The sequence below is a fragment of the Parambassis ranga genome, chromosome 24, assembly GCF_900634625.1.
Source record: "Parambassis ranga chromosome 24, fParRan2.1, whole genome shotgun sequence".
Classification (NCBI taxonomy): Eukaryota; Metazoa; Chordata; class Actinopteri; family Ambassidae; genus Parambassis; species Parambassis ranga.
This window is the reverse complement of record NC_041043.1, coordinates 12465586-12493028: the sequence shown is the minus strand read 5'-3', so window position 1 is coordinate 12493028 and position 27443 is coordinate 12465586. Positions and strand designations below refer to the sequence as shown.

The 27443-nt window shown below is 42.7% G+C and overlaps 4 protein-coding genes across 4 annotated transcripts; all 4 read right to left on the bottom strand.

Annotated features, from left to right (window-relative positions):
- Positions 1–6301: 6301 nt before the first annotated feature.
- On the bottom strand, positions 6302–8889 carry LOC114429024 (terminal nucleotidyltransferase 5A-like). Its single transcript, XM_028397870.1, has 2 exons — positions 7838–8889; positions 6302–7162 (listed from the first exon to the last, which is right to left on the bottom strand). The coding sequence occupies exons 1-2, from the start codon at positions 8264–8266 to the stop codon at positions 6347–6349; spliced, it is 1245 nt and encodes a 414-aa protein (XP_028253671.1). The 5' UTR covers positions 8267–8889; the 3' UTR covers positions 6302–6346.
- Positions 8890–23138: 14249 nt separating this feature from the next.
- Positions 23139–24113, bottom strand: LOC114429077 (C-C chemokine receptor type 2-like). Its single transcript, XM_028397927.1, has one exon. The coding sequence runs from the start codon at positions 24111–24113 to the stop codon at positions 23139–23141; it is 975 nt and encodes a 324-aa protein (XP_028253728.1).
- A 414-nt stretch (positions 24114–24527) lies between these two features.
- LOC114429076 (C-C chemokine receptor type 4-like) lies at positions 24528–25511 on the bottom strand. The gene has a single exon (XM_028397926.1). It carries the CDS (start codon positions 25509–25511, stop codon positions 24528–24530), a length of 984 nt encoding a protein of 327 aa, XP_028253727.1.
- A 432-nt stretch (positions 25512–25943) lies between these two features.
- LOC114429075 (leukotriene B4 receptor 1-like) lies at positions 25944–26912 on the bottom strand. The gene has a single exon (XM_028397925.1). It carries the CDS (start codon positions 26910–26912, stop codon positions 25944–25946), a length of 969 nt encoding a protein of 322 aa, XP_028253726.1.
- Positions 26913–27443: the final 531 nt, after the last annotated feature.

Sequence of the window (27443 nt, the reverse complement as noted above, 5' to 3'; positions counted from 1 at the left end):
TAATTTAACAAAAAGTGCATCAGAATGAAATCTCCTACCCTACCTTTAACAGCAGTATTCAATGTGTGGGCTTTGTCACTGAACACGTCACCATGCTGACATTAGCATTTTCTCAAAGCACCTCTGCACCTATGAGTGCAGCCTCACGTAGCCTCTTAACGCCTCTAACTTCACTGACATCTTATCAACATGCAGACATGTGAAAGCTGATCTCTGGACCTACAAACTCCTCTTCCTATTAATTTCCTTGCTGTGTGTCAGATTACTAGAGTGGCCTCTCTCTCTGTGTTAGCTGCACTGTTTTCCAGAGATGGCTCCTTTCCAGCTGGCCCAACCTATTTAGACCAATAGGCGTAAACACTTCAGATTAGGGATGAATCTGGCTTATTTCTACAGCTAACCAGTTATTTGGCATCTAAAAAATGTCTCAGTTGTTGGGTTCTTCCACAAGTATGAATTATTTTTACTGACTTGCAGAATAATCAAGAGGATCAAGAGTCACTTATGGGTACTACAAATGTCTGACACTGAAAACGAGACACAGACAAGTGCTTATTTCTCACAGTCTCGTCTCGGTGTTGTTTGATTTACTCTGTGACCTCTGACCCTGTCTGGGCTAAGCCGGATGGACTCACGGCCCCGCTGCTCTTCCAACTGGTTCATATTCAACATATAACCCTGGTGGTGGACTTTTTTTTTTGCTTTCCAAACACTTCTTCACCTGAACAGCTTGCAGCATCTAGACAAGAGTGAAACAAAATGAAGTCGTCCTCATCGACACAAATAAAAACTCTTGTCAGCACTAAAGCCATAAATCCAGTGTTTAACAAGCTGCTAAGTGACCTTTTGGTGTTATTCATTTCCTGTTTTGTGAAGCTTAAATTGATTAAAGATGGCAACAGTGATGTGACTCCATCTGAACTTTGCCTGTGAAAATACTCACACATGAGCCTGAGAGCATAACAGTTGTGTTCATTAAAAAAAAACACAACAACAATGACTCTTTTTGAACTAAAAGATGAAGATGAGACTCATTTTATATAGAATATCAAACAAATATTTTGCATTTCATCCAATATGCATACATTGCTGCTTCACCGCAGTGAGTCATTTTAGTATGAATCAGTATCTGAGGAGCTAAAAAACACTCATAACATCCTCCTGGACTATGAGAAATTTCTAAATCTGCATTGAGTAAATCTGTCAGTGCTCCTTTGAACTGATAAATCAAATAGAGTTTTTTCTTTATTTTTTCTTTGATGGCTCTTCTTAAAAGTCATAGCTGTGGTATTTTGCTAAACATAAAGTCACATCTTTGAAGGCGGTCCATCATAGCGTTTGAACAGATGTGGGATTCCCACTGTTTTCTCTCTCACATGTGTATCCCCTAAATCTTCAGTTAATATAGTTGCTCGCTGTGGATTACACATAAACATCCTAGAGACATAGTTTATAGCATTCTTACTATATGTTGGGTAAAGGCAGCAATATCATTATAATGTATTCGTGCCGAAAAGAGCAATTCGTGCCAGTTCATTTAAAGGTCTAGAAGAAGATTACTGCTGTGTCTGTTAAACATTCCAGAGACACAGAGGCTGCACCATATCTCTGCTTTAATATTAGTTTTTACTGGCTTAACATCCCTCTGGGGTCTGAAACATTTTCCCTTACTGTTCAACCCTCAGCTCTCTTGATATATACGGTAAATATGTTTGTATGTTAAACTTAAATTTGAAAAGTTTAAAAAACCCTCTTCAATGTGTATTTTGCCTCATCAAATGAGAAAATTCCGGTAATATGTCTACAAGATAACCCCTTTATCTTAATCATCAACACTGTAAAAAGTTTTACATATTGAAATATGTCCACAATAAGTTACCGAGCTTGTGCAGTGTTTATAGTAGAAAGTTACAGCTTGTTTTTACGGCTGAAATGTGGGCTGCAGGGCACTTAAGTGTACATGCATGTGTTCCAGAGATATGTATAAAAGTCTGATATGAGTGCTTTTGCGATCATGGGTAACTGATGTAAGCTCAGAGAGAGATAAAAGTGCATTTTTTTTCATCGTTATGGTTGAAGCATAAGCTGTGGAGTCGCTCCACTCCTCCACCAGTGACAACGTGTAACTAAAAGCTAACACAAGGTTGATGCAAATACATCATATCAGCTACTGAGTTTAGATGAAGGTCAATGTATTGCTCAGGGCAAGTATCGAGAGCAAGATGGATGATTTGGACTCCTAGCCTCTTTAAAGGTGTGTTAAAGCGCCCCTTCTTTCTTCTTGACCTGCAGACTGTTCATTGCAGTGCTGTTGCAGAGCTTTAATCCACCTCACTGTTATGTTTTCTGCCAAAGATTTGTGAACAAGCTACGGCCAAACAAAGCAGGAATCTTCGACCTCCTTTATTATTATCTCTAGGTCAAAGTGACTATTGATTCTCTAGCCCGTCTGAAGGTGGTACAGTGGTTCTGCCCACTTTTCTCCAGGTACTCCAGCTTCCTCCCACAAAACCGTGCATGTTTGGTTAGTTAGCGTGTGAGTGTGAGTGTGTGTGATTGATGCTGTAATACAGGACAAAGCACATTTAGAAAATGGGTGGATAGTGGATTTTAATGAAGGTGCAGCCTGCTGGTTTGCATGCTAAGACCCCGTTCACAATGTGGAAATCAATCCGGCTAGAGTAGGATTCTGGCTCACATGTGGCTTAGGTCTGAATGCAAATGCGGTTAGCGAATCCGGCTAGCAATGTGATACTTCCGGTTCACGGGGACAGTGTCCGAATCTGTACAAAAGCCGCACGTAAACAGCCGTCGAACTATGACAGCTTCGCCCTGAGCTACAAAGGAATAAACTGCTTTTTGAACCGAAAAAAAACAAAAGAACGAGCCACACAGACAAAAAAAAAAAACATGCGTGCACGCGGCCCTACCGCGACCATAACAGTCTCTGCGGTTTGGAGGACAACTAACAAGCCAGATTAAGCTAGATTGAGTGCAGACACACTTGTGTGATAGCCGGATTTGAAAATAGGTCTGAACGTATCCAGTTTAAAGGCTATCTGGGTTCAATCCTACTCTAACTGGATTAACTTTCTCCAGTGTGAATGGGGCCTAAATGCAGTCCCTGCTACACAATAAACAGGCATTTTACAGGCATGACACTATAACTTGTATTTTTTTCCACAAACTGCTGACAATTTTAATTTAACTTACATTTATTGCCATCTAACTTTTCAAAATCTAGCAGACATTTTAAAATTTGAAGCTGCATGATGTTAACTAGTAATAATAAGTAATAATAAGTATTTTCTATTTTGTGAAACTTTCTGAAAACTGCATGACACACCTCCTTAGCTTGGCACACCTGTGGAGCCACATCATTAAAGGTCCTATAGTAACACTCCTCCTAAGCTGACAGTGTTACTGGGTTGGCTCTTTTCCTCAGTCCTCTGTTCTCATTTCCCCTTAAGGCCCCCGATAAAGTGTGCTGATTTTTTTCTACCCTTTGCAGCGAGAGTGACCTGAAAGATGGCAGACGATTGGCCTGGTATGTGTTACAGTACAATAGCCAGTAAATCTTTCTGCAGTCTGCCACACCAGAACTTCGAGTACATGCTTATACGAAGGGAGGCTAATCAGCTTGCGGCAGACGGGCTAATGTCCTCGCAGTGGCTGAGAGGGGGGGGTGCCTATATTTAGCATCCACTTTCTCCCTCTTAACAGGGGATAACGCTGGCCCTGTTCTCCTCTTCGTAGCTCATCTCACTCTGCTTAAATTCATCCAGGAGCTCGAAGAGGTTGAGATGAGTCAAGACAAGAAAAAGACATTATAGAACTGGAGTTGTACATATTGGAAGTTTGGAGAGAAAATAAGCAGAGTAACAAGAAAGGACGAAAGGAAAAAAAAGATGAAAAGATGTTTTTCCTCAGTGTCAGCAGGGAAACAGAGATCTGGAGCCTCTGGCTTGTGGGCATTAGAGTGATGCAGACCCAAATACTCAGCATGTTGCCATGTGTGTCAGGAGCCCAAGGCTCTGCAGGTACCAAGGTCCATGCTTTTACATGGCACATCTGCCTGCTGTTTCAGATACTCTCGCAGCTAACGAGGTTAGCAAATGCCTAGTGATGCTCATCCATGACGTCTTGTGGTAGGGAATCCTTTACGCTCAGCTGTCGCTCATTGGCAGCAAAAGTCACGCCGGCTGGGCCTGTGCGGGTACCTCAGAGCGTTGACCTACAGAGGACTTGTCCACAGTCTGTCACAGCCCAGGCACCAAATCAAGAGGCTGTAACTGATCACCTCAGCTGAACTGAGGATCATAAGTAAAAAAAAAAAAAACACTTCTGTGAAACAGTCTTTTATCCTTTTATTTATCAAGTTGGTGAACTTGAACACAATTATCATTAATTCCACGTCCAAACAGGACAAACAATAAAGCAACAATGAAACAATCTCTTTACAGCAACAGAAATCCATAAACAGCTCAGAGCACAGCCACAGCCGACAGGAGTTCATTTTCTCACTGTGTCTGTGCTGGGGTGCTCTTCATCAGCCAAAATAAAACACACACACACTCTCTCGCTCACACACACACACACAAACTCTGCTACATCAGCCAAACACAAACTGTACAAAAATAGAGATTGATAGAAAAATAGGAGATCTGACATGTTTTGATAGAATGTGTTGCACGTTTACAGCTGAAAATTTTACATCATGATCATCACAAAAATCTCCAACATCCATGTGACTACGTTCACTTGTACATTTTCCTATATCATTTACTCACAAAGATCAAAATGTTTGCTGGAAGAAAGAATCAAACTTGCATTGTGGCCAAATCAGTTTTTTTTTCTGTCCGCTGAACAATCCTGCACTTTGATTTAGTGCATAAATTATGACAAAATACCTTTACACTGCATCCAGAAAGGGTTAAAAATGATCATTTTATGTGTTCATTAAAACAAAGAATTTATAAAATGAAAGGTTTTGAATGCATTAAAACTTTCCAGTGTCATGTTTGGAAATAGACGACATCTTTTTAGCTGTAGAGTTCATGGTGATTCACATAGCACCATATTGTTGCTTGTATCATTTACAGTGCTCAATAAACACTAGCTATCACATCATTACACCGATTAACAGACACAACTGCAGTGCATTCAAGAAGATATCACGGGGCATTTTAAATAAGCTTGAATGGTGTATTTGAAACATTAATTTGCATTGACTTTAACTGCTTTTTCTTGCAACCCCAACAAATGATTAGATTATCTGCTCTCTGTGACGCCTGCTTGTTGCATCGATCCACCCTATCTTTGCTCTTATGTGTCCTAATGCAGCCAAATCTCTTCATTTGTGTGTACAGTTCTTGAAAAAAAAACACATTTTTTTTAATCCGACTCCCACCCACTTCTACAGATGATGAGATTATGTAGTTGCTTCCTCTTTGGTAATCAGGATGTGTACTCATCCAGCAGGACTGCTGTTATGAGAGCAGAGTAACAAAGGTCCAAATACCTTGCCTCAGTGTAAGAGACCTTGCTCAGCATTGGTAAATCCTCTGACTCTCCTCATTACATTCATTATCACCTTAAAAATGTCAATTCAATAGTCCCCTATGATGAAGAACCTCTTTCCCTTTAGGCTTTATCTAGGCACTTAAAAATATTCCTGCATTGTTTTGTTGTTTCTTTTTTGTTTTTCCTCCGAAAAACTTTCAATATCAAAGTAGATCTTTGGATGTGTAAACAGTATCCAGTTCCCCTTTTGTTTTTGCATTGTTTGTGAAGAGTTATTCCCACCCACCCACCCACACACACACACACATATTCGCACACAATCACACACAGTGCACATGGAAAATATCTGCATTTGTGACTCTTTGTGGCAGTTTTGGAGCGTCTTTTTTTTTTTGTAATGTGAAGAAAAGATATAATAATACATGTTCAGCATTTCAAATGTGAGCTTCTGTGAGCCGGATGACTTCCAGGCTCAGCTGTGGTTCGGTTTAACAAACTCTTAACCTGACAGGTTAGCCTCCCTGTCTCGCTCTGGCATCTCTCTCTCTTTTTGTGTGCTCAGCTCCTCCTCTGACTGTGGCACCTTAACCAAGAAGAAAGCTTTTCACTGGCACACCGCCTTCACCCGAGTTCCTTGTCCCCATTTTCCCTTCCTTCCTGTATTATCTTCTTTTGTCTTCGCTCTTTTGTCTCCTGTTTCTCTTTCTTCTCATTTCCTTCAACTTCCCATCTCATGGAAGGAATGGAAAGATCGTCAATCACCCCTTTCAAGGTGGTGTGAGTTCCACCAGTTACACGAAAAAAGGATGGCTGCACACAAGGTTTAGTTACAGGGCAACCAGGTAGCGTACATGGGATGTTGCACAGGAGGAAGGTACTGCTGAGGTGATGAAGGAGGACAGGAGTAGACGGGCTGAACCTGCGCCACGTAATAGTTGCTGAAGTTGCCATCTGAGACATAGGGCGCTGGCTGGTAGAAGCAGGTGACGTTGGCAGCATTGGGGATGGCGTTCTGCTCGGCCAGGACACGAAGCGCCAGTGATGAGATGAGGCTGAGCGTCTGACGCCTCTCGTGTCCCATCAGACACACGGTGCTCTCCTGCACGACGTCATACAGTGTGGCCAGATAGTCGTACTTTCTGTCCTCCAGATCCACAAAGTGGTTCTGCAGGTAGGATTCCAGCTTTCTCCTCTGCTCATTCACATCCGAAAAGTCTATGAAGAAGCGCGAGCACATGTAGCGCTGCAGCAGTTTCATCTCAGCGTCAGAAGCTGCACGGAAACCCCGCACCAACAGGTGGCAGTACTTCAGCAGGCCCCCGCCTCGAATCTCCTCCGGGCTCCTCGTGCAGATGAGGCGCTTGCGCAGGTGGTCAAGCGCAGTGGGGAAGTCACCGTAGACGCTCTCCCCGAGGATTGTGGGATGGAAGGTGGCAGCCATGGGGTGCTCAGAGCACTCATAGAAGAGGAGAAGTGAGTCCAAGCGGATCTGGAAGGAGTCGACACTGAACTCAAACTGCCTCCGAAGAGAGTCCACAAACTTGAGTTCCACATTCTTGCCGCGGTTGTTGGAAAGAGAGATGAGACTCCAGCGATCAGAGTCATTACACACCTTCACCATCTTTTGGACGTAGGCCTCCTAGAAACAAAGAGCAAAAAATGAGCTGTCATCAGAGAAACATTGAAGTTGTTCATACATACACAGAATAATTCTTCATTTAACAAAAGGTGTGGGAGTATAAATTGAGTATATACATTTTTCAGGCCCTCTCACACAGACCTTCACTATGTTAATCAACTCCTCCTCCTCGCTCTTCCTCCGTTTCACAGCTGCAATGTATGCATTTCTTGAAATGTTGATATGTTCATGATTGTGGTTCAAAAATAAAACTGCAGTCTTAAGCAGGCATCCACATCTCCACATTAATGCTATTAGCAGCAGATAAAAATTTGGTCTGATGTTTTGCTGATCACATTTGTTGGCTGGCCATTAGTAGCCTGGATAGTCCTTGGTATCCAGGTAACTGGAGGCCCGACTGATTAATGTGGATCCGACTCCAATTGGATTAGACAGAATCCTCTTTGAATTGGAAACCAACCTTTTTACTATTAGAGGGATTATATCAGTGTGCTAGTTTGATGCATTCAGGGCAGAGTTTAATCTTGTTTTTGTAAGATAATTGATAATTAGCTGCATTTATAAATGGAAATGTGTTTCAAAGATCTTAATATGCACACACACACACACACAAGCCAAAATCATTAAGACAAATGTGTCTTGCTTTATATGCATGTGAGGATATTTTTTTTTTACCTTTAAGGTGACTGGTGTGATCTTCTCTTTATTCACTCCTTCGGGCAAGAAGTCCAGAAGAGAGTCCAGGACTATATCTTTCACTACCTGAAACTCCATCTCTCCTTTCAACTCTGCGCAGAATATCAAGTCCAGATCTTTCCATCCCAGACCGCTGTCCTCGTGCAGCACGTAGCTGGCCGCGGATCCGTTCAGTCGCACTTCCCGGACATGTATATGCTTCTCCTCCATGCGGCTCCGCACCACCTTCACGATATCCCGTGGCTTTACCTCCAGCGTGGGAAAGCTCCACCGGCCGTGGATAGGGATGGAGCCGGTGAGGATGGTGTCCAGCCGCTGCACTTGTTCCCAGTTGAGCACGCTGAGGTTGATGCTCTCCCCGTCCGAGGAGCAGCTGTTGGCCGCAGCAGACACGAGTATCTCGTCCATGTTGCTAAGAGGTAGACAGCAGCGTGTAAACCACGAAACTTTCCACTAACTCTTGCTGGAACAGTGGCATCGGCTGGCGGCACCGTTCTCTAGAATTGACCCTTCAAAACTGAAGTCTATCATAACAACAAGATGCTGCACGACAAAACGTCTCTACGTCTGACGGAAAGAACTAGTTGGGCGGTGTTGTCCTACTTCTTACATAAAGTCTGCAGGCAAATTCTTGAGCTTGTCCAGAATCTGCTGCCCGACTGCGCGCTCCGCTCTGCCCCAGTCTCTGTCGCCAAACTCTGGAGAGCGGTTGTTTCTCTCGGTGTCAACTTGTCTCGACGTCCCAAAGACTCACTGATGTATCCATATCCTCAGAGAAAACCCCATCTCATCCACCGCACAAGTTTTACTTCTGTCCTCGCTTTTTGGCTCACTTTTACGCACAGATTATTGCGCATCCATGCTGCGCAATAAGAACTTTACACATCGTTTAAAGACCACCGCACGTCTCCAACTGACGCACACCTACTTTCAGAAAGCGGTGTACGGATGCCGATCCTTTACATTTTGGCCGTTTGAAGCTGTGCGATTCTGCGTGATGCCGCGGAGGACCCACTCTACAGCTGCTGGAGAAGTTGTGAGAAGTGCGCTTCCCGTCTGAGGAGCGTTAAGGCGGGACGGATTGATTGACAGCACACACCTACTAATAGCTGCCCACACTTCCCATAGTTTCGTTTGAGTGACTGCAAGCTTCAAGACGGAGGCGTGTCTGCAGAAGAGGCGTTACAGAGAGAGAGAGAGAAGTCAAATTGGACCGTGACCCCCAACCAAGACCTTTATCGCTGCTCATCTTCTTTTTCTTCTTCTTCTTCTTCTTCTTCTTCTTTTTTTCTTCTTCACCAGACACACAACGACTGCACAATTGCTGTACATTGTGCTTATCAGAACTTTAGAGTTTCACTTCTCCTTTGTTTACGTGTCGAAACATAAGAAAGAAATTATTCAGAAATTTGCGCGTCATGCACAGTAATACATATGATCTCTCTTTAACTGATGCACACATTTACACCATTCATTTCTGAACTATTCTTCCCACTCACAGGTGAGGGTGAGAATGCATTAGCACGCCCTCTAGAGGTGTTATTTTTTTCTGCCCACCCCTCATAATTAGGCCCTCTCCTCTTTTTTATGGATGTAGTCAGACAAAGGTGTAAGAATACATAACAGGTGTGTGTGTGTGTGTGTTATCTAATAGAATAAATACTATGTGAGCTGTCTGTCGGTATGTAGGCTAAGAGCCACATCTTCCGCCGGCAGGTTGTCATGGAGAATCTGTCAGTGCATATATCTGCGTCACTGCAGACGAGCCTATAAACCAGCTTATCACAGATTACCCTCTATGTGCAGTGACACACACACACACACACGTAGAAGAAGTAAGACAGAGGTGTGCATGCTCAGACCTTAAGTTTCAAAGGTTTTACTCAAAGAAGTAATGAATTTAGAATGTAAAGACAAGTCAGTTCAATTTATTTTATTTATTTATAAAGCACATTTTACAATCAGAATTGGCTCAAGGAGTTTCTCAAGACAACCTCCAACAGCTCCTACATGTGAAGGCCAAGCTGCACAGTTACAACATGAACACTATGAAGTTGGTTTTTATGCTTATCTGTCATTATTTGAGCCACTCAATTGCCTTTTGTTCATGAAGCCAGCCATGTTCACTTCTAGTTGCTGCTTCTTTTTCAACAGCAGTCTCACTAAAAGGTATTTTCCTTTGCAATGCAAACTTTAACATATTTTATAAAAACATAGCTGCTCATCATTTCCACAGTGTAGCTCTGCAGGTTGACTCAAGACATCAGGTCAGTCATGCTTGTTACTCTCCCCATTCACCAACTGGCTCAGTGTCAGGCTTACTGCCTGGGATACTTACCCCAGCAGCTACAGGACTTACCTGACCTCTGACCTGTCAAGTGGATGACACCGGCTTGGTTACCAGTGTCTGACGACATCAGGGGATTGTCGAGGGGATTTTCAGACAGACCCTTTGTCATGTTGCCAAATCAATCATGGAGACAAATTGGTGCATTTACATGCATCAATATTGGAAAAGACATCAGTGCAAGTCAGTGATTTTGTCCGACCACTTTGTCCGTCTCTTCCTGCGCCAGTTATTCAGGCAGATGTGATGTAAATGCAGGAGCTTCATTCTAAAGTCGAATGCTTCCTGCTTTCTAATTATCCTCTCCATGTTTTTGCTATCAATCCATCGTTCCTTCCTAGCCGATCCTTCAAGCCCTATTTTTTTTACCCTTATATCCTCTCTCCCATTCCCATTTTCAACATTACTACACGTGGAGGTTCATTAAGAGATTAGAGTGAACACGTTTGGCGAACGTGCCTCCAGTCCCACCTCGCCTCTTTATCAGCTTCTACTATTTTTACGCTTCCGTCTGGATTTTCATTAGTAGGAAAGATTTACTGTTGCGCTCATTACATGGTCCACCGAATTAGACTGACAGCGAAATATGCCGACTTTGTTTCAAACTAGCACCTTTAGCAGACATGTTTGCTTTTACTTGGCAGCAGCACAGATGGTTTTCAGTTTAGCACAACTGGATTTCTTTTTCTTTCTCTCTTTTTTTTATAAACCACAAAACTTCAAGAAAAGGGTGAAAGCTGATTTATATTTCAGTCCATGGGAGAGTTACTGTACAATAAAGATTTACCTCCTGTCATCCAAGGAACGCCATCTCAGCTGTACTTCATATCTACGTGTTTCGACAGTGCTGCTGTATTGTTGTTGTTGTGTTTCAGCTTCAGGATCAACACAACGTCCAGATTCATGCTGGTTAGGCCATGGAATCTGTTGTCTTCTCTTACTATTTTACATTTCTTTCTTTTTCTGCTCGGTTTGAAAGTCTCAGTATTCGGCGCGCTTCACTTTGACACGACTGATATAGACCTGTGTCCAGGCAAAGATGAACCTTGAAGCAATATTTTCCATTCACCTCTCACCTTGACCCCAGCATGTGACCTTTGTTGACCTTGCTCAACCCCTGAGAGCACACTCAGTAGTGTAAGCCCCCCCCACTAAACTCCACAGCCACTAATGAGATTCGCTGGCATGCCCTGCACTGTAAGCTCTGAAAAGATCCTCCAACTGGGACTATGTTAATGAAAGGAAGACAGTCATAGTGCAGTAGAGGTACAGTCTGCAGAGTTTCTTGTGTTTTATCTTGTGCAAGGCACTTGTGTGTTTATCAGTAATAACCATCTGACCACACTTGTTTGCTTGCAAGCTTCAGATGTGTATTGCTCAAGCAAGCACACTAAGATTGTTACTGTAAATGCAAAAGGTTGTTCAGCAAGAGCAAAAAGATTATTCCAGCAACTATGGAAAAGTTAATGTTTTAAAGCAGCCTCTGGTATTCACACAATCAATCCTTCCACCTTCTGCCACTGCACCCCCACTTTTCTGACAGTCTGTTCTGCTTTTTCGACTTCTCATGACGAAGTTCAGCAAGTTTTTTGAATAAACAGGAAGCGATCGTTCTGTGACACAACTTCCTGAATGATAGTGTGGTTTGAGATACCAATACCACAGTGATATTGTGTGTGTGTGTGTGTGTGTGTGTGTGTGCGAGCGACACACACACACACACACACACACGCGTGTGTGTTTGAGTCAAACAACTAGAAGTAAACAGGAATACATGTCCCGAATCAAGTCTGAATTTGGAAGAGGTCAGGGGATGTTGGTTTTAGGTGGATTACTGATGCCAATAAATGCACAAAAATGATGCTTAAAATATACCGGTCCCTTTATTTTTGCAGTATTCAGCATCCAACAGTTACACGTTTTATTTATACCTTGAGGTTGGGGCCTAACTGTCTTTCATGTTGACCCACTGATATTTAAGTTCAGTTCATAACCTTGAGAGACAGCATCTAGTGGTGGATGGAGTTACAGGAACACAATAGTGTTGTTTAAAGGGTAACAAGCTGAGGAGGTTGGAAATCATTACACTAAACTAGAAATGTGTTCCTGATTCTGTGAAAGGACTCAAAATTTCAGCTTCACTCTCACTGTGTTTTTCTCTGTTCTTCTCAATTTCATGAGGAAACTGGAAAACCCCTCTCCAGTCCCAACAAAGGCCACAACAGCAAGAAGGCGTCACAGCGCCATCTGCAGGAGCACTGAAAGAAAAGCCCACTTAGTCTCTCTTCATTCAGAGTACATTCATCTCCTTTAGGTGGCGCTCTTTTCACACCAGTTGAGCACGTTCTCTTTTCTTCTTGGCCTCAGTTTCCCACAGAAACACATGTATTTATACAGCTGCACTGGGTAAACACTGTCACTCAAGAGCCAAATTAGGTCATTTTATCCTTTAATTCAGTGCATCGTGCTTCAGTTATTAGAAGCTGATTGGGTAAAATGCTTTAATTAAATACATGCAGCTATGATTGAATCACACAAACTGCTTATCAATCATTTTTCTCTCTCTGTGATCATATGGATCGTATGTGAGTGATGCTTTCGGGAGCATTTATTAAGGCGGTGACCTCATAAACTTTCATTCTTCTTCTGCAGTGTTTTTTGTTGTTGACCTGTGTCAGCGTTTTTATATAGCAACAGCTCGGCCTGTTCCTCCTCTGTGGGGCAGATGACTCAGATGACTAGTTACATGAAGCAAAGGCTGAGCTTTGTTTTGACTTTGCAAAATGATTTATAGCCACAAAGTGTGCTAACGCAGAAATGTTCTGCCTGTTTGTGTGTATGCGTGTGTCTGTTTGTGATCTCGACTGCCTGGATTTTTCTGCATGTGAAAGATGATATTTGCACTGTGTTTCCTCTGAAGCATCTGCAACCTGTTAGCTACCATGATGACTGAAACTAAAAAATAAAAATAATAATCTCCAGCTTCATTCACTCAGTATGTGGGAATGGCACAGAAAAATAGAAGCACATGTGCAGTCACACCCTACATGTAAAAGCAATCAGTCTGCGTTAGACTCATGGAGGGAAATCCACCCTGGCTCGGTTTGGTGAAGCCCTCCGCGAGCTGCAGCTGCAGCTGCAGGTGATGTGGCAGTAATTTTGTGCCGTGGTCGGTCATTTGGCGCTTTGCTCTGTCATGAAAGGTTCAGGGTGGAGCCCCAGTCTTCTGTCTCGACATGGACCTCTGTGATTTAGGGTGAGGTGCACTCCTCTCACTCTCCCACCGAGCAGTGGGTGATGGAAGGGAAGAGGATATTGTCTAACAGATGTGTAATTGAGGTCTTGGATGAAGAGACATGAGAGTGGAATAAAAGAGCTGGATGATGAGTTGGACATCGGGGTGGGGTGAGAAGGAAGGGATGAGAGGAGGGGGTGAAGCATAAACAAAACATTAGAAGCAGAGGTGGATAGATGATGAAGAGCCTGAAATAAAATTGCAAACTCAAGCCCGAGAGGGACCACGTCACCACCTCAACCCGTCCAAGCCTGATATCACACACATGGGCCCACCGCAGCTTTCTCCTTTTACCTTACACGGGACTGCCTTTAGTCTTTTCTTCTTTACTTTGTTTTAAACTTTCTCTGCCATGTACTGAGAAAGGCATTTATTGAATGACTAATTAGTCCAATTAAAATGAACATCTACAGCATCACAAGGATCTGGTACAGGTTTAACAAGCTACACACATATGGCATATAGCCTCAGTTTGTGTCTGCACATGTGTTAAAAACACAAAAAAAATCTGCATCATTAGTCTGAGAGTAAAAACATTCACATTCAAAATAATTGGTTCTTTTAATATGTTGCATAGATTTGTTCCTATATTTTACAAGCTAACGTATTTTAGGTTTGATGGTTGCATGGCAAAGCCATATGGCCGACAGCTTGTGGTATCAGTGGGACGTGAACCTCAGACTCTTGAGTAAAGGTGTTTGAAGCATCACATGTAGCCCCACAATCTCCAACCAGCCTATTTATTTAGACTTTTGCAGCTGTATGGGTCACATGATCGGGTGATGTTGGGCAAATGCAATCATATCTTCTGTTAAATGTCACATCTAGTTGGCCAAATGACATTTTTTTTCGAGAGGATGTGTTGCTTCACTCACGTGTTGCTCTTAAAGGTAGGAGAGGAGTAGGAGATTTTGAAAACTCAGTGAGAGTCAGGCAGATTTCGAAAGTAAACACATGCCCCTTTCTCTCGGAGCTCACCCCGAAGCCACGCCTCCCAATCACATTACCTGAAGACGAGCTGCGGTCTGTGACTTCGGCCATCATGCACGTACCTCTCTGGTGCACACAGAGCAGGAAGAGAGTGACAACCAGCCAATACTCCGCGCAGGGTCCACCCGGAGGATTGGCTGATGTTTTTAGCGTTTTATAGCTTCCACAGATGATTCATATTCTTCGTTTTAACGCGAAACCCTACCTTTAATGCTAATGCTAAATGTGAGCTTGCTGCAGTTTGTGGAGGTCGTTGTCTTACTTTTCATTTCAAAGTGTGTGTTTGCAAGTCCTTCTTGTTGTTAAATGTTAATGAACGACCATTACAATGTGCATTTCATATTAAGCTCTTTTAACCATCACTGCCGTTGGAAACGTTCGGTCCATATCAGTGTTTTATGACAAGTGTTTATTAGACTGGAATCCTCATTGTTGGCTCATAAACAGCGGCTGTGTGTTTATAATCAGTGCAGGAAGAGAACTGACACTTCAAGGTAGACCGTGGTCAGAGAGAAGAATGCGTGTGCATACAGTAAATGGCTTTGGAGTGTGTTCTCTGCATGCTGAGCTGGACCAATACTTCATTGTTTATTCCAACAGTAGATTTAAATGCTGCTTTATGTCTTTGTTTGAGTATCACTCAGTGAGAAGTGTAATTAGGTAATCACACCTTTGTCAAGCTAGTTCTGGGAGTCTGGGTCACTCTCCAGCATATTTCAAAATATAACCACTCAAAGTTTGCTGCCAGCTGGCTGCTGGTGTTTTTATGGAATTTAATCATGAGAATGTGCAAATATCTTGATGGTCAGATTAAGATCAACAGCTGCTGTTCCACTTCACTGTTATTCCTCACAAAAACAAACAAAAACAAAGCTTAATGTAACTACAGTTCAAGTATCGATCAGCACTGTAAAAATGTGCACATTTGGTTCAATTTTAGTTTAACAGATTGAATAATAAATCCAGTCTTTATTTTCCTTCAGTCCAATCAGTTAACGCACAGTTAACACACACAGGACACTTTAACGGCTTTAATGTCAGTAAGTCATATTTTTATTGTAGCAATCTACCCAACATTCAAAAATGTTGGGTAGATTTATTCAAATTAATCCTTTTTTAGATTAGATTAGATTTATTTATTTATTAAAAAGAAAGCCTCATGTGAACAAGAGTGCTGCATAGAGTTGAAAATAGCTAGCTGCTGAATTTACCCTGTGGGCCAGTAACACAAAAAAACACACACGTGGCCTCTCCAACCACTGCCCATCACCATGATCTTATGATTAATCTAAACCCAATAATCCATCCTTATTCTGGCTTTTATTGTCACTGAAAATGCACAACGCTTGTAACTTTGGTGGATAGTGTCAGAGTCATTGTTGCTGCTGTAGTTTGAAGTTAGGCAGGCACTTGCCTTCTAGTTAGCAGCACCATTAGCTTTCAGTTCGAGACAAAAAAGAAGTAGTTGCAACTAATCGTCCAACAGACAACAACATCAAGGTCTGCTGGGTCTGTGGAGACCAGGGTGTTGCTGCAGGGGTGGTAGATGGAGGCCAAAGCCTGGTTTGCCTCATTTGTTCCAGTCTTCATTTTGAATCTATCAGACTGTGTGGCAGAAGGAGAGATGGCAAATTCTGAATGGCTGTCCTTGATGGTGCAGTACTGGATCCTCTGTATTTCCACTGAGTACGATGACATCAAATAGTTTCTTCAAATGCTTTTGCAGTTTGCAGAAACAAACACTTGTTTGGACTATCAGCCACATGATAACCTCTGTTTGGTATTTACAGCCTGCAGGTGGTTGGCAGTCATGGTAAATGGGAGGATTATCAGCTATTGTCTGGACATGCAGAAGTCACATAAGGACAGGGAAATTGCAAATAAAAATCGAATGAGAAGTGCTGTGGAGTCATTCCTGACTGTGGAAGTAGCTGTTTGCGTGTTGTGCAACTTGGATACGATAACTATATTTTTCCATACACATAGATCCAGATGGAGACAAAGATGATAAAGAAGGAGAAAAACATACAGTGGAGAGGTGAATGATTTATCCATGTGTCATTATGTATTCAACATGAAGCCATACCCTGGCTGAAATGTCTCCCACTATCTCACACAGCTGAGTGTGGTTTGAATCCAGCTCCTTTTAACAAGTGGAAGGCTGCCAAAGCCTGTAGCATGGTGTGACAGCGCCGCAGAACACAAAGATGGGTGAGGGGTCGCCAAAAACGCAGTTAGAAAAGGAAGATGAGAACGAATAAATCTAGTTCCATTAAGAGTTAAGTCTGATGGTTATATTTCACACTGCTACATTCAACAACTCACATAAGCCTGCCAGTGTGCATTAATAGACCTATAAAAGAGACATGTGGCAATGGTTTACATTAAAACCTGAACAGCAACGTTTCTGTAAAAGGTGCATCCTTCATCTGCTGAGGCTGAAACAAAAACAGCACAGCCTGGAAACATGGAGGATCTCCTGCCAAGTCATGTTCTAATCTGACAGCTGGAGCAGTCAGAGGGCGTCATGTCTGAAGCCAGATTACAGTGCAGCACAACCGTCCATACTTTGCACAGATGATGTGAGGTAGCATCACTTTTGAGCTACTAAATCTTCATAGTCTTGCTCATAACATGTTATTTAGTTCCTGCAGAAAAAAACACAATTTAAAGGGACAGTTAAGTTTATTTGTAGTTAAGATGTCCAGGCAGTGTATTAGCTACAGTAGACGGCGGCCGGCAAACTTCCAGGTTGCACAAGCAGACAGAAGGCATGAAAGCAATGAACTGGAGTGGACAAGGTCAGAAACAAAATTCATTTCTTCTATAGCAAGGCCCACACACACACACACACACACACACACACACACACACACACACACACACACACACACACACACACACACACACACACACACACACTTTAGCTGTCTTTCTGAGGGCATTCTGTGCCTCTAGCTGTCAAGGGGAGAGTGGTTGGGGTACACCCTGGACAGGTCACCCATCTCTTGAGGGCAAAAATAGGGAGAGAAACAAACAATCGCACTCACATACTCGCCAATTTAGAGTCCCTAGACTAGCATGCAGGTTTTAGTATTAAAGAAAAAGCCAGAGTAACCGTAGAAACCCGATGCAGGTGCTGGCCAACATGTCCTCACTTTGCAAACATGGCCCCACTTCAATGGTCTAAAACGTCTAAATGGTTCTCACAAAGATAACTACACACACACACACACACAATATCAGAATCTGTTAAAGTGTATTAAGAATATAATCCCCACTTCGCCTTCGTGAAAGAAACCACCTAAATATGATGGATCCAAGAACAATATTAGCCCGTGGAGTAATTTTAACTGTAACCAAATGTTATGTGGATTTAATTCTAGATTAGTTTCCATGAAAATCCCCCTTTTTCTTATGGAATACAATTAGTACATCTGGTATAAATATGATGCACTGACTTTGTTTCCAAGAGTTTGTAATTCAAAGTTTGATGAGAGCTGATGAAGTGAGACCAATATAGATCCAATTAACTTTTTTTTACCATGACTTATTACACAGTGATGAGGCTTAATCAGCATTTTCAGCCATTAACAAACACATGCGGAGCCATGTTTTCCAAGCAAAAGAGACAAACTGTACACTGCATTGCCAAAAGAAAACAAACAATGAACATAACACACACATGTATTTTTTTTACAGATCATTCCAAAACTAACAATTTAACCACAAGACAAATAGTGAGTGTGTCTGCTGACTTTTGGGTGGGCTCATAGCTTCACATCCAAAACATCAGGTTGGAGGTGGGTCAGGGATTTGTTGGTGAAATGCTGATGTGAGTGCAGATACAGCTGCAGCACTGTGATACATGTGTTCAGTGTGCAGCGCCGTCTGACTGGTAAACACATGGTGCTCGTGTTTACAGTGCATAATGCTTAGCGATAAAAGAACATAAATACAACAGGGGCGCAAACTGGTGGCCCAATCCCATGGCAGACATACTATAAACACCATGTATGGACCACACACTTTTACTGAAAGAGAGGAAAACACACATAGCACCAACACACCAACACACCCACCAACAACCAGCACTGACACACACACAGCTCTGCAGACACACACATCTGTTCGGATTTGGAGCGACGGCCTGATGACAGTTGCTGCACACGTCAGCTTGTTTATCAGAACGTTGCTTTTCACAGCAGTAAGACACCAAGATGGCAAATCTTTAAGCCACTTAAAGTGATTTCTTCATTTAATTTTGGAGCACATTAGGATGCGTTTGCTTTGAGCTCGTGTGACCTACAGTTAAAAAATATAATTGGATAAAGATGCTCGGGGGTATGTGCAGATTTTATTGCATAACTGCAGTATGATTAGTCGTCCTTCTTTTTCACATTTAAACCTTTAAGCCTTTGCTCAAAAGAACACAGCTTTTCAGAAACTATTGTTTTCATACACAAAAGTGTCACTTCTACCGACTAAGATGAAAGATAGAGAGGACTCAGAGATGATGTGCTGATTATATGAGCAGTATCATTATTAAAATGTTGTGCCTCTATAAGTCCTCCCAAGGCAAACAGGTCTGGCGTGATGATCCAGACGATTTTGATCTGAATACAGACCTCTGATGAAGAAAGGGATGAAGTGATTAAGCACCCTGCCCAGAACAGGGAAACTAGAACCCATAATAGGGAGTGAGGAGTGGCCATGTGGGCCCACCACCCACAAGATACATCATAGAGGTCAGATACAATGCCTGACATGTGGGTCATCCCTGGTTCCAGCAGCAGAAACTGGATTTTGCTCTTATGCACAGCTCCATGCAGCCCCATGCAATGAAGCTTTACTCTCCCTGCAACTTGATGCAGCCCATGTATGCGTGTCATGGAGTCCATGTTGAAGAATGGCTTCTTCTCCCTGAGGCCTCATACTTATCAATCACCCCTTGTTCTGTCACTGCATACGTGTCCGCAGCATTTTTATTTAACCATCACTCCAGTTGTTTGTATTGGCACCTTGAGGCCACCACCTGCTGCACTGATGACTGCTGCAACACATGTGTGCATTATGTTGACATTCACTTTGTGTACCGGTCACATGACTTCACTTTCTGCATACTGTTACAAAAAAAAAAAAAATACACCATACATCCAAGTTACTTCAGGCTTCAGGCATGCTGACACGTCATGGCATCATTTCAGTGTGTGCACTCTTAATGGCTCTTTGGAATGCTCAAAACAACTCACCCAGTGACATGTCTGCACATGAATGAGCACAAACACACAATCATTTCAAGATACTTTCCACAAATGTTTCTCCTCAAACAAACTGCAGAAGAAAAAATAATCAGGATTTACTTTGCTGATTTGGAGCTGGAGATGTTAGGCCATGCCAAGGCCACGTTATCAGAAACAGCAGATCACACAGAGCCTGAACACGGTGCTTTAACTGCAGAATCCCTTTAAGAAAACTAAGGATTATGGTTGGAAGGGAATCAGAAAAGCTGTATTACAAGACACGCAGAGAGATGTGAGAAGCCAAGGTAAACCTTCTTCTCCCCGTGTCCTCTTTGCACCTGGTTTCACGGAAATCACTGCTGCCAACTTCAGTGAGAAAGAAAGAAAGAAAGAAAGAAAGAAAGAAAGAAAGAAAGAAAGAAAGAAAGAAAGAAAGAAAGAAAATCCTAGATGCGTGAGAAGAGGGGAATTAACAAGCAACAATGAGTCATCACCATCTCAGGGGAATATTATTTCTGTTATCTGTAGTTCTCCAAAGGCCGGACCCTGCCTACTATTTTCAATGAGTCATGTTGACCACAGTTGACCACTTTCTTCCCACATTTTGATAATTAAATTATCTATTTTTTTTTTTGCTGTTCTAAGTTCAAAATGTGCTGTAGATGTTTACAGATTCCTTTTTTAAGCCACAACCTGCATTTGGCTAGCTTAGCTAACATGTACTTATGTCATTACATACCATACCAGAGGCACAGTGTTTTTCTTCATCAACAACAACAACAAATGTGGCAGTTTTTTGTGAGGACTTGTTGATAAAAGCACTGGACAGTATTAAGTGGGAGACACTACTGTGATGCCTAAAGTACTACAATGTGTTGCGTTGTGTGTCCACTGCTAGAGTTAGTGGTTTCCTTTATTATTTTCAATCTTTGTGTTAAGCCGGCAGCTAACACTATTTAAAACAAACAAATGAGAAGAGCTAGTTCATAGTTGTTTCCATGTTTTGGGTCTTCTTGCGATAGGCTAACCTAACCGGCTGCTGACTTTAGTCATGAGCCGCCTCTATCCAGCTCCTGGCAACAAAGCCAGCAGGCTCTGAATTCCTGAATGTCATGTTATTGATGAGCAAAAGCAGGCACAGCCTTTGTGTACTCCTTGGATGGATTTTGTGGTGAGTTGTAACTGTTCATCATGCTTAACTCTTGATTTATAGGCATCATTGCCATAATTACGCTACGATTTATGTTTGGTGTGACTTTGACCGAGCTTCATTGGCTGGTGTATGGACAACACACAAATAATACACTTTATTTTATTTCAAATATATAAACAAACACAAGACTTTAGAGACATTTACAAGTGACACAGCGTCTTGATGTGTTCTTTTGTCTGCCAGGGGTCAAGATACCCCTTCAGTGACTAATAGTTTGTGCTACAGTGAGCATCTTGGCACGAGTAAATACAGTGAATCTGGGGGGGAAGTCATCCGTGCATGAGAAAATTATTCTTTCGTTGTTGAAAACAGGCCAGAGTAAACCCTGCCTGGGCCCAAAGGAACAGCTGGGAGAAATACTGAGTCACAAACAGAACACACACACACACAAACTCCTGCAGTAGTCCTGACCCTCTGTATGGATGTGATTTATTAACAGTGATGTCTAGACAGAGTCTTGTACTAAAAAAGAGTTGTTGACACACTGCTGTCCACAACGCCTGAGGAGAGAACTGATTGTATTTCCTCTGTGTCTGAAGGCGAGACCAGCGGAGACACTCCAAGAGAAAGTCCAGGTCCTACACTGCATAGAGGAAGACCTCCCCCCCTCCCTTCGGATCACCTACAGGTCGCTGAACAAATCAGTGTCAGTTCCAGTGCCTCGGTAAGTTAATGAAAAGAAAGCACAAGAGGTCAAATTCGGACTGTAGAGGGAAAAAGAAAATGAAAAGATGCAGACACAGATGAAGCAAAATATCATGAGACACATCATTAAACACCAATACAGGGCTTTACAGAGAATTATTTGTACAGTGAATACATGGAGTCACAGGGGCTTCTTGAGAAAATGAAGTGAAACCTTCAACATCAACAAAGAAGTTCTGTGGAAGTTGTCTTTGGACTCACAACTTCTGTGCTATATAAAGTACTGAAATGTGTTCCAAAATCAAAAGATAACATTCACAAGTGCTTTTAAATCATTCGCTGAAAATCAACAGCAAGATGAAATTAAACAAAATCAACTCCCAGGTTATTCAAAGCTTATTATTTTTATATTAACAGCCTGATTTAGGCCAATTATGATACAGTCTAGCATCCCCCTTACATTCCTTACATCCACCTTACATTCAGGCAGACAGAGGTGTGGTGTTATTTTGTGCTTCTTCCATGTGTCATATTGACATTTTGTGGCCATGGTTTGTGTGTTTTAAAAACATTGAAGAGTTTCAGCATGGAGAGAAATTCAGTCTGCACCAGTTAGGCTACATAATGCAGTTTAAAGCACAGATTTGAATGAAATAGGGGAGACCGGGGCTTGTTGTCACACTTTTTACACTCTGTTATATGTCTTAACATTAGTTCATCAGATGGTTAAAAAATACTTACCAAAGGAAAGAACAAAGTCTTGGGCACAAACTTTGTATTCATTTCATTTCAATATCTCTTTTCTGTGCAGACTTATCAGCATTTAAATAGGGGGTGCACACATGTGACATGCTGCCCCATTAGCGGGTAAGCTGTCACAGCATACGTCACACATGTTTGGCATAAATAAAACAAGAACACTTCAGTTTAATTAATATTCCAAATTAAATTTAGCTAGAAAAAGTTCAGTTGACAGTGTGCTTTGTTTTTCCCAGACAGGATGTGACATCACATTATGTTTAAGCACAAAACTAGTATTCCACTTTTGAGTAGACCCCCTTTGTGGTCAAGTTATTGCAAGTGTGACAACGTACCCATGTGACAACAAGCCCCGGTCTGCCCCCACTCATCATCCTATCTGTTCTATGAAAAAATGTTTTTGTAGCTGTTCTTTTTAAAAGCTTAAATATTTCTATAATATTGAATATGTTACAGCGTATAGTTGTTTTATACAGCCCAAAGAACATGTAGGAAAAATGTCAAAAGAAAAGATAATCATCTGTTTATGTTACTTAAGGAGGAGCACAGTTAAACCGTGGAGACAGCTGCTCGTTCTTATCTCTGGATGAAGTCCAATGCAAACATTTATCGAATGTCTTTATTAATTATTTCTTCCTATCCGACCGGATCTCTCCCACTAAAGATGCCAAGACAGATCAGTAAGAAGCATTTGCATTATTTTACAGCCTGCACACATTTTGTATCATGCAATCTTCCTCTTGAATCTTTAATTGAACCACAACTCTTTTAGTGCCAGGCCCTACGTCTTATTGATGGTCTGTATCCGTGGTGATATCGGCCGACCTAGATGGAATTTGTGGGAATCTGAGTTTCTGTAGTAAGTGTTTGGTTTTGTGGCACACACAGCACACATTCTGAGAAGCAAACGCATACAATAATGGATTTATGCAGCTATTGACAAATGTCACAGCTCCAGTAATCCTCCATGTATCCATATAAAACGTCCTCAGGCCCTCGTGCCCAAGAGCAACAGCTGCCACAGCCAGAACATTTACAATAACATATGGTGTCCACAGGACAACATAGGTCACGATGATACTGGTGATCAGTTTGGTTGTTCGTGGATTGTTGAACAGGGCTGCCTGGTTTATCCTTCTGTGGAGGCAGAGGTATGCTAATGCAATGACAGAAAATGAAGAAATTCCCACTATGGTCTCTGCCAGCAGCTTAGCCAGGTGCTGGGCCTTAGAGGAGAAGTGATCCCAGCATTGTGTCGGGTTTTCGTCTGTTGACAGCCGTCGAACCACTAGAACAGGGATGGACAGGATCACAGCTGCCAGCCACAGCAGGACCAGCAGCCTCTTCATTCCTACCAGCTGGAAACACCTCTGCTGTAAGTGCACCATCAGGAGGTAGCGCTGGATGCTTATCACTGTCACAGTCAGCATACTGCCATAAATGCAGCAGTATATCAAATATGTCAAAAGCTTGCAGGCCACAAGGCCAAAGGTCCAGCTGTAGAGGTATGCATATATCCACAACGGAAGGGGAAGCAGGCAGAACAGGTCTGACACAGCCAGATTCAGCATCAAACTCTGGCTCTGACTGGACAGGTGCTGCCAGTTAGGTCTGAGAATGATCACAGCAATGTTTCCAGAAACTCCCAGCAGGAAGCAGAAAGACAGCAGCACTGCAGGGACCAGACCGGTGGACACCCAGGCGAGACGAGGAGGAGAGGAGGAGATGTTCGACACATCCACAGTGTAGTCTGATGGCTCCATTCCATACGCTTGCTTGCAGAGATCTCAGTGTTGTGCATGCAGTAAGTGATGATGCGCAGTCAAAGGTTCAGTGAGGAAGGGATTCACAATGCTCATGCAAATGCAGTGAAATCACAAGTAACCATGTGTGCCATTGGGCCTGCTGGACCGTGCATGGCACAGCTAATATTTGATCAGGTACTGCATTTGTATAACCTGCTTCCTCACACACCAGCTCTGTGGAAGTGAACATTCAAAACATCCAATTTCCATACTTAGAAAGTGATGTTAGATGTAAAATATATTTCGAGCACAATAATGCAGTTTTTACTGAATAGTCAATTCATCTGCGCCTGTGTGTGTCAGCACAGGAAATCAGAATCTTTAGAGTAAAAGCACATGTTTTTAGTTTCACAGTTATCTCTAAGTGTTCTATTATTGTCCTGTATCCATAGTGATACCTGGTGACCTAGATGGAATTTGTGGAAATCTGAGTTTTTGAAATAATTGTTTCGTTTTCTGGCACATGGTGTTTATGTTGTGGGAAGTAAATGCATACAGTAACGGATTTACACAGCTATTCACAAATGTTACAGCTCCAGTAATTTTCCAGGCATATGAACAAAACTTCAACAGGCCCTCATTTTTAAGAGAAACAGCTGCCACAGCCAACAGATCAGTGGTAATATATGGTACCCACAGGACAACAAAGGTCACGATGATACTGGTGATCGGTTTGGTTGTTTGTGGATTGTTGAACAGGGCTGCCTGGTTCACCTTCCTGTGGAGGCAGAGGTATGCTAATGCCACAACAGTAAGTGAAGAAATTCCCACTATGGTCTCTGTCAGCAGCACGGCCAGCTGCTGGGCATCAGAAGAGTAGTTATCCTGGCAATATATCTGTTGTTGAACTGTTGTCAGCTGTCGAACCACTAGAACAGGGATGGACAGGATCATGGCTACCAGCCACAGTAGGACCAGCAGCCTCTTCATTCCTACCAGCTGGAAACACCTCTGCTGTAGCTGCACCACCAGGAGGTAGCGCAGAACGCTCATTGCTGTCACTGTCTGCAGGCTGCTATAAATGCAGCAATATATCAAAAATGTCACCAGCTTGCAGGCCACAAGGCCGAAGGTCCAGCTGTAGAGGTGTGCGTATATCCACACGGGAAGAGGAAGCAGGCAGAACAGGTCTGACACAGCCAGATTCAGCATCAAACTCTGGCTCTGACTGGACAGGTGCTGCCAGTTAGGTCTGAGAATGATCACAGCGATGTTTCCAGTAACTCCCAGCAGGAAGCAGAAAGACAGCAGCACTGCAGGGACCAGACCGGTGGACACCCAGGCGAGGTGAGGAGTATGTCCAGCAGCAGAGGAGGACATGTTAGAAGTGACTGCAGTGAAGTTGGCTGTCTCCATGTTGACAGAGAATCTCTGTGTGGTGCACTGAACAAAACGATGATAGAAAATGTGCAGTCACTGGAACAAAATGCTCTGCTTTGATGCAAAGAGGAAGGAATTTATAATGCTGGTGCAAATGCAGTAAAATCACTCATTATCACTTGTTCCATCACTGCTGCCCATCTCTGCACGGCATGGCTATTTTTTGATCAGTTGAATGTGTATATTCTGCTTCATGCACTGAAAGCATCACACCACCAGCTCTGTGGATGTGAAAATTTAAAACATCCAATTTCCATACTTAGAAAGTGATGTTAGATGTAAAATATATTTTAAGCACAATAATGTAGTTTTTACTGAATAGTCAATTCATCTGCGCCTGTGTGTGTCAGCACAGCAAATTGGATCTTCAGACTAAAAGGATATGTTTTTAGTTTCACAGTTATCTCTCTAAGAGTTCTCCTGTGGCCTAGGTGGAATTTGTGGAAATCTGAGTTTTTGAAGTAACTCTTTAGGTTTCTGGCATATTGTACATATGTTGCAAGAAGTAAATGCATACAGTAACGGATTTACGCAGCTATTGACAAATGTCACAGCTCCAGTTATCCTCCATGTATCCGTATAAAACTTCAACAGCCCCTCATGCCCAAGAGCAACAGCTGCCACAGCCAACACATTAATGGTAATATATGGTGTCCACAAGACAACATAGGTCACGATGATACTGGTGATCAGTTTGGTTGTTTGTGGATTGTTGAACAGGGCTGCCTGGTTCACCTTCCTGTGGAGGCAGAGGTATGCTAATGCCACAATAGTAACTGAACAAATTCCCACTATGGTCTCTGTTAGCAGCTTAGCCAGCCGCTGGGCATCAGAAGAGTACTTTTCCTGGCAATGTATCTGTTGTTGAACTGTTGTCAGCTGTCGAACCACTAGAACAGGGATGGACAGGATCACGGCTACCAGCCACAGTAGGACCAGCAGCCTCTTCATTCCTACCAGCTGGAAACACCTCTGCTGTAGCTGCACCACCAGGAGGTAGCGCTGGACGCTCATTGCTGTCACAGTCTGCATGCTGCCATAAACGCAGCAATATATCAAATATGTCACCAGCTTGCAGGCCACAAGGCCAAAGGTCCAGCTGTAGAGGTATGCGTATATCCACACGGGAAGAGGAAGCAGGCAGAACAGGTCTGACACAGCCAGATTCAGCATCAAACTCTGACTCTGACTGGACAGGTGCTGCCAGTTAGGTCTGAGAATGATCACAGCGATGTTTCCAGGAACTCCCAGCAGGAAGCAGAAAGACATCAGCACTGCAGGGACCAGACCGGTGGACACCCAGGCGAGGTGAGGAGTATGTCCAGCAGCAGAGGAGGACATGTTAGAAGTGACTGCAGTGAAGTTGGCTGTCTCCATGTTGACTGAGAATCTCTGTGTGGTGCACTGAACAAAATGATGATAGAAACTTGCACAGTCACTGGAACAAAATGCTCTGCCTTGATGCAAAGAGGAAGGAATTTATAATGCTGGTGCAAATGCAGTAAAATCACACATTATGACTTGTTCCATCACTGCCGCCCGTCTCTGCATGGCATGGCTATTTTTGATCAGTTGAATTTGTATATTCTGCTTCATGCATGAATGAGCTCCTGTTGCATGGAGCAGTAAGTCAGTGGTCTTCACATCCTCTCTGTGCACGTTCAAACACCATCTGACATAAATTTAAACTCACACCTTTGACCACAAAAGCACCGAATAAACATGCAGTCAAATGATCGTTTTGTCTGTAAATAGCTCTCCTTCTAAATTCATTTACTTCCAGCTGAATGTTGTCACTGTTTGATAATGAAAACATTTGCAGAATCCGGGAAAAATAGCACTGCACATGGCCTCGTTTTTTTTTTTTTTTATATATACTGTGATGTCGTCACATGATCAAAACCTTCA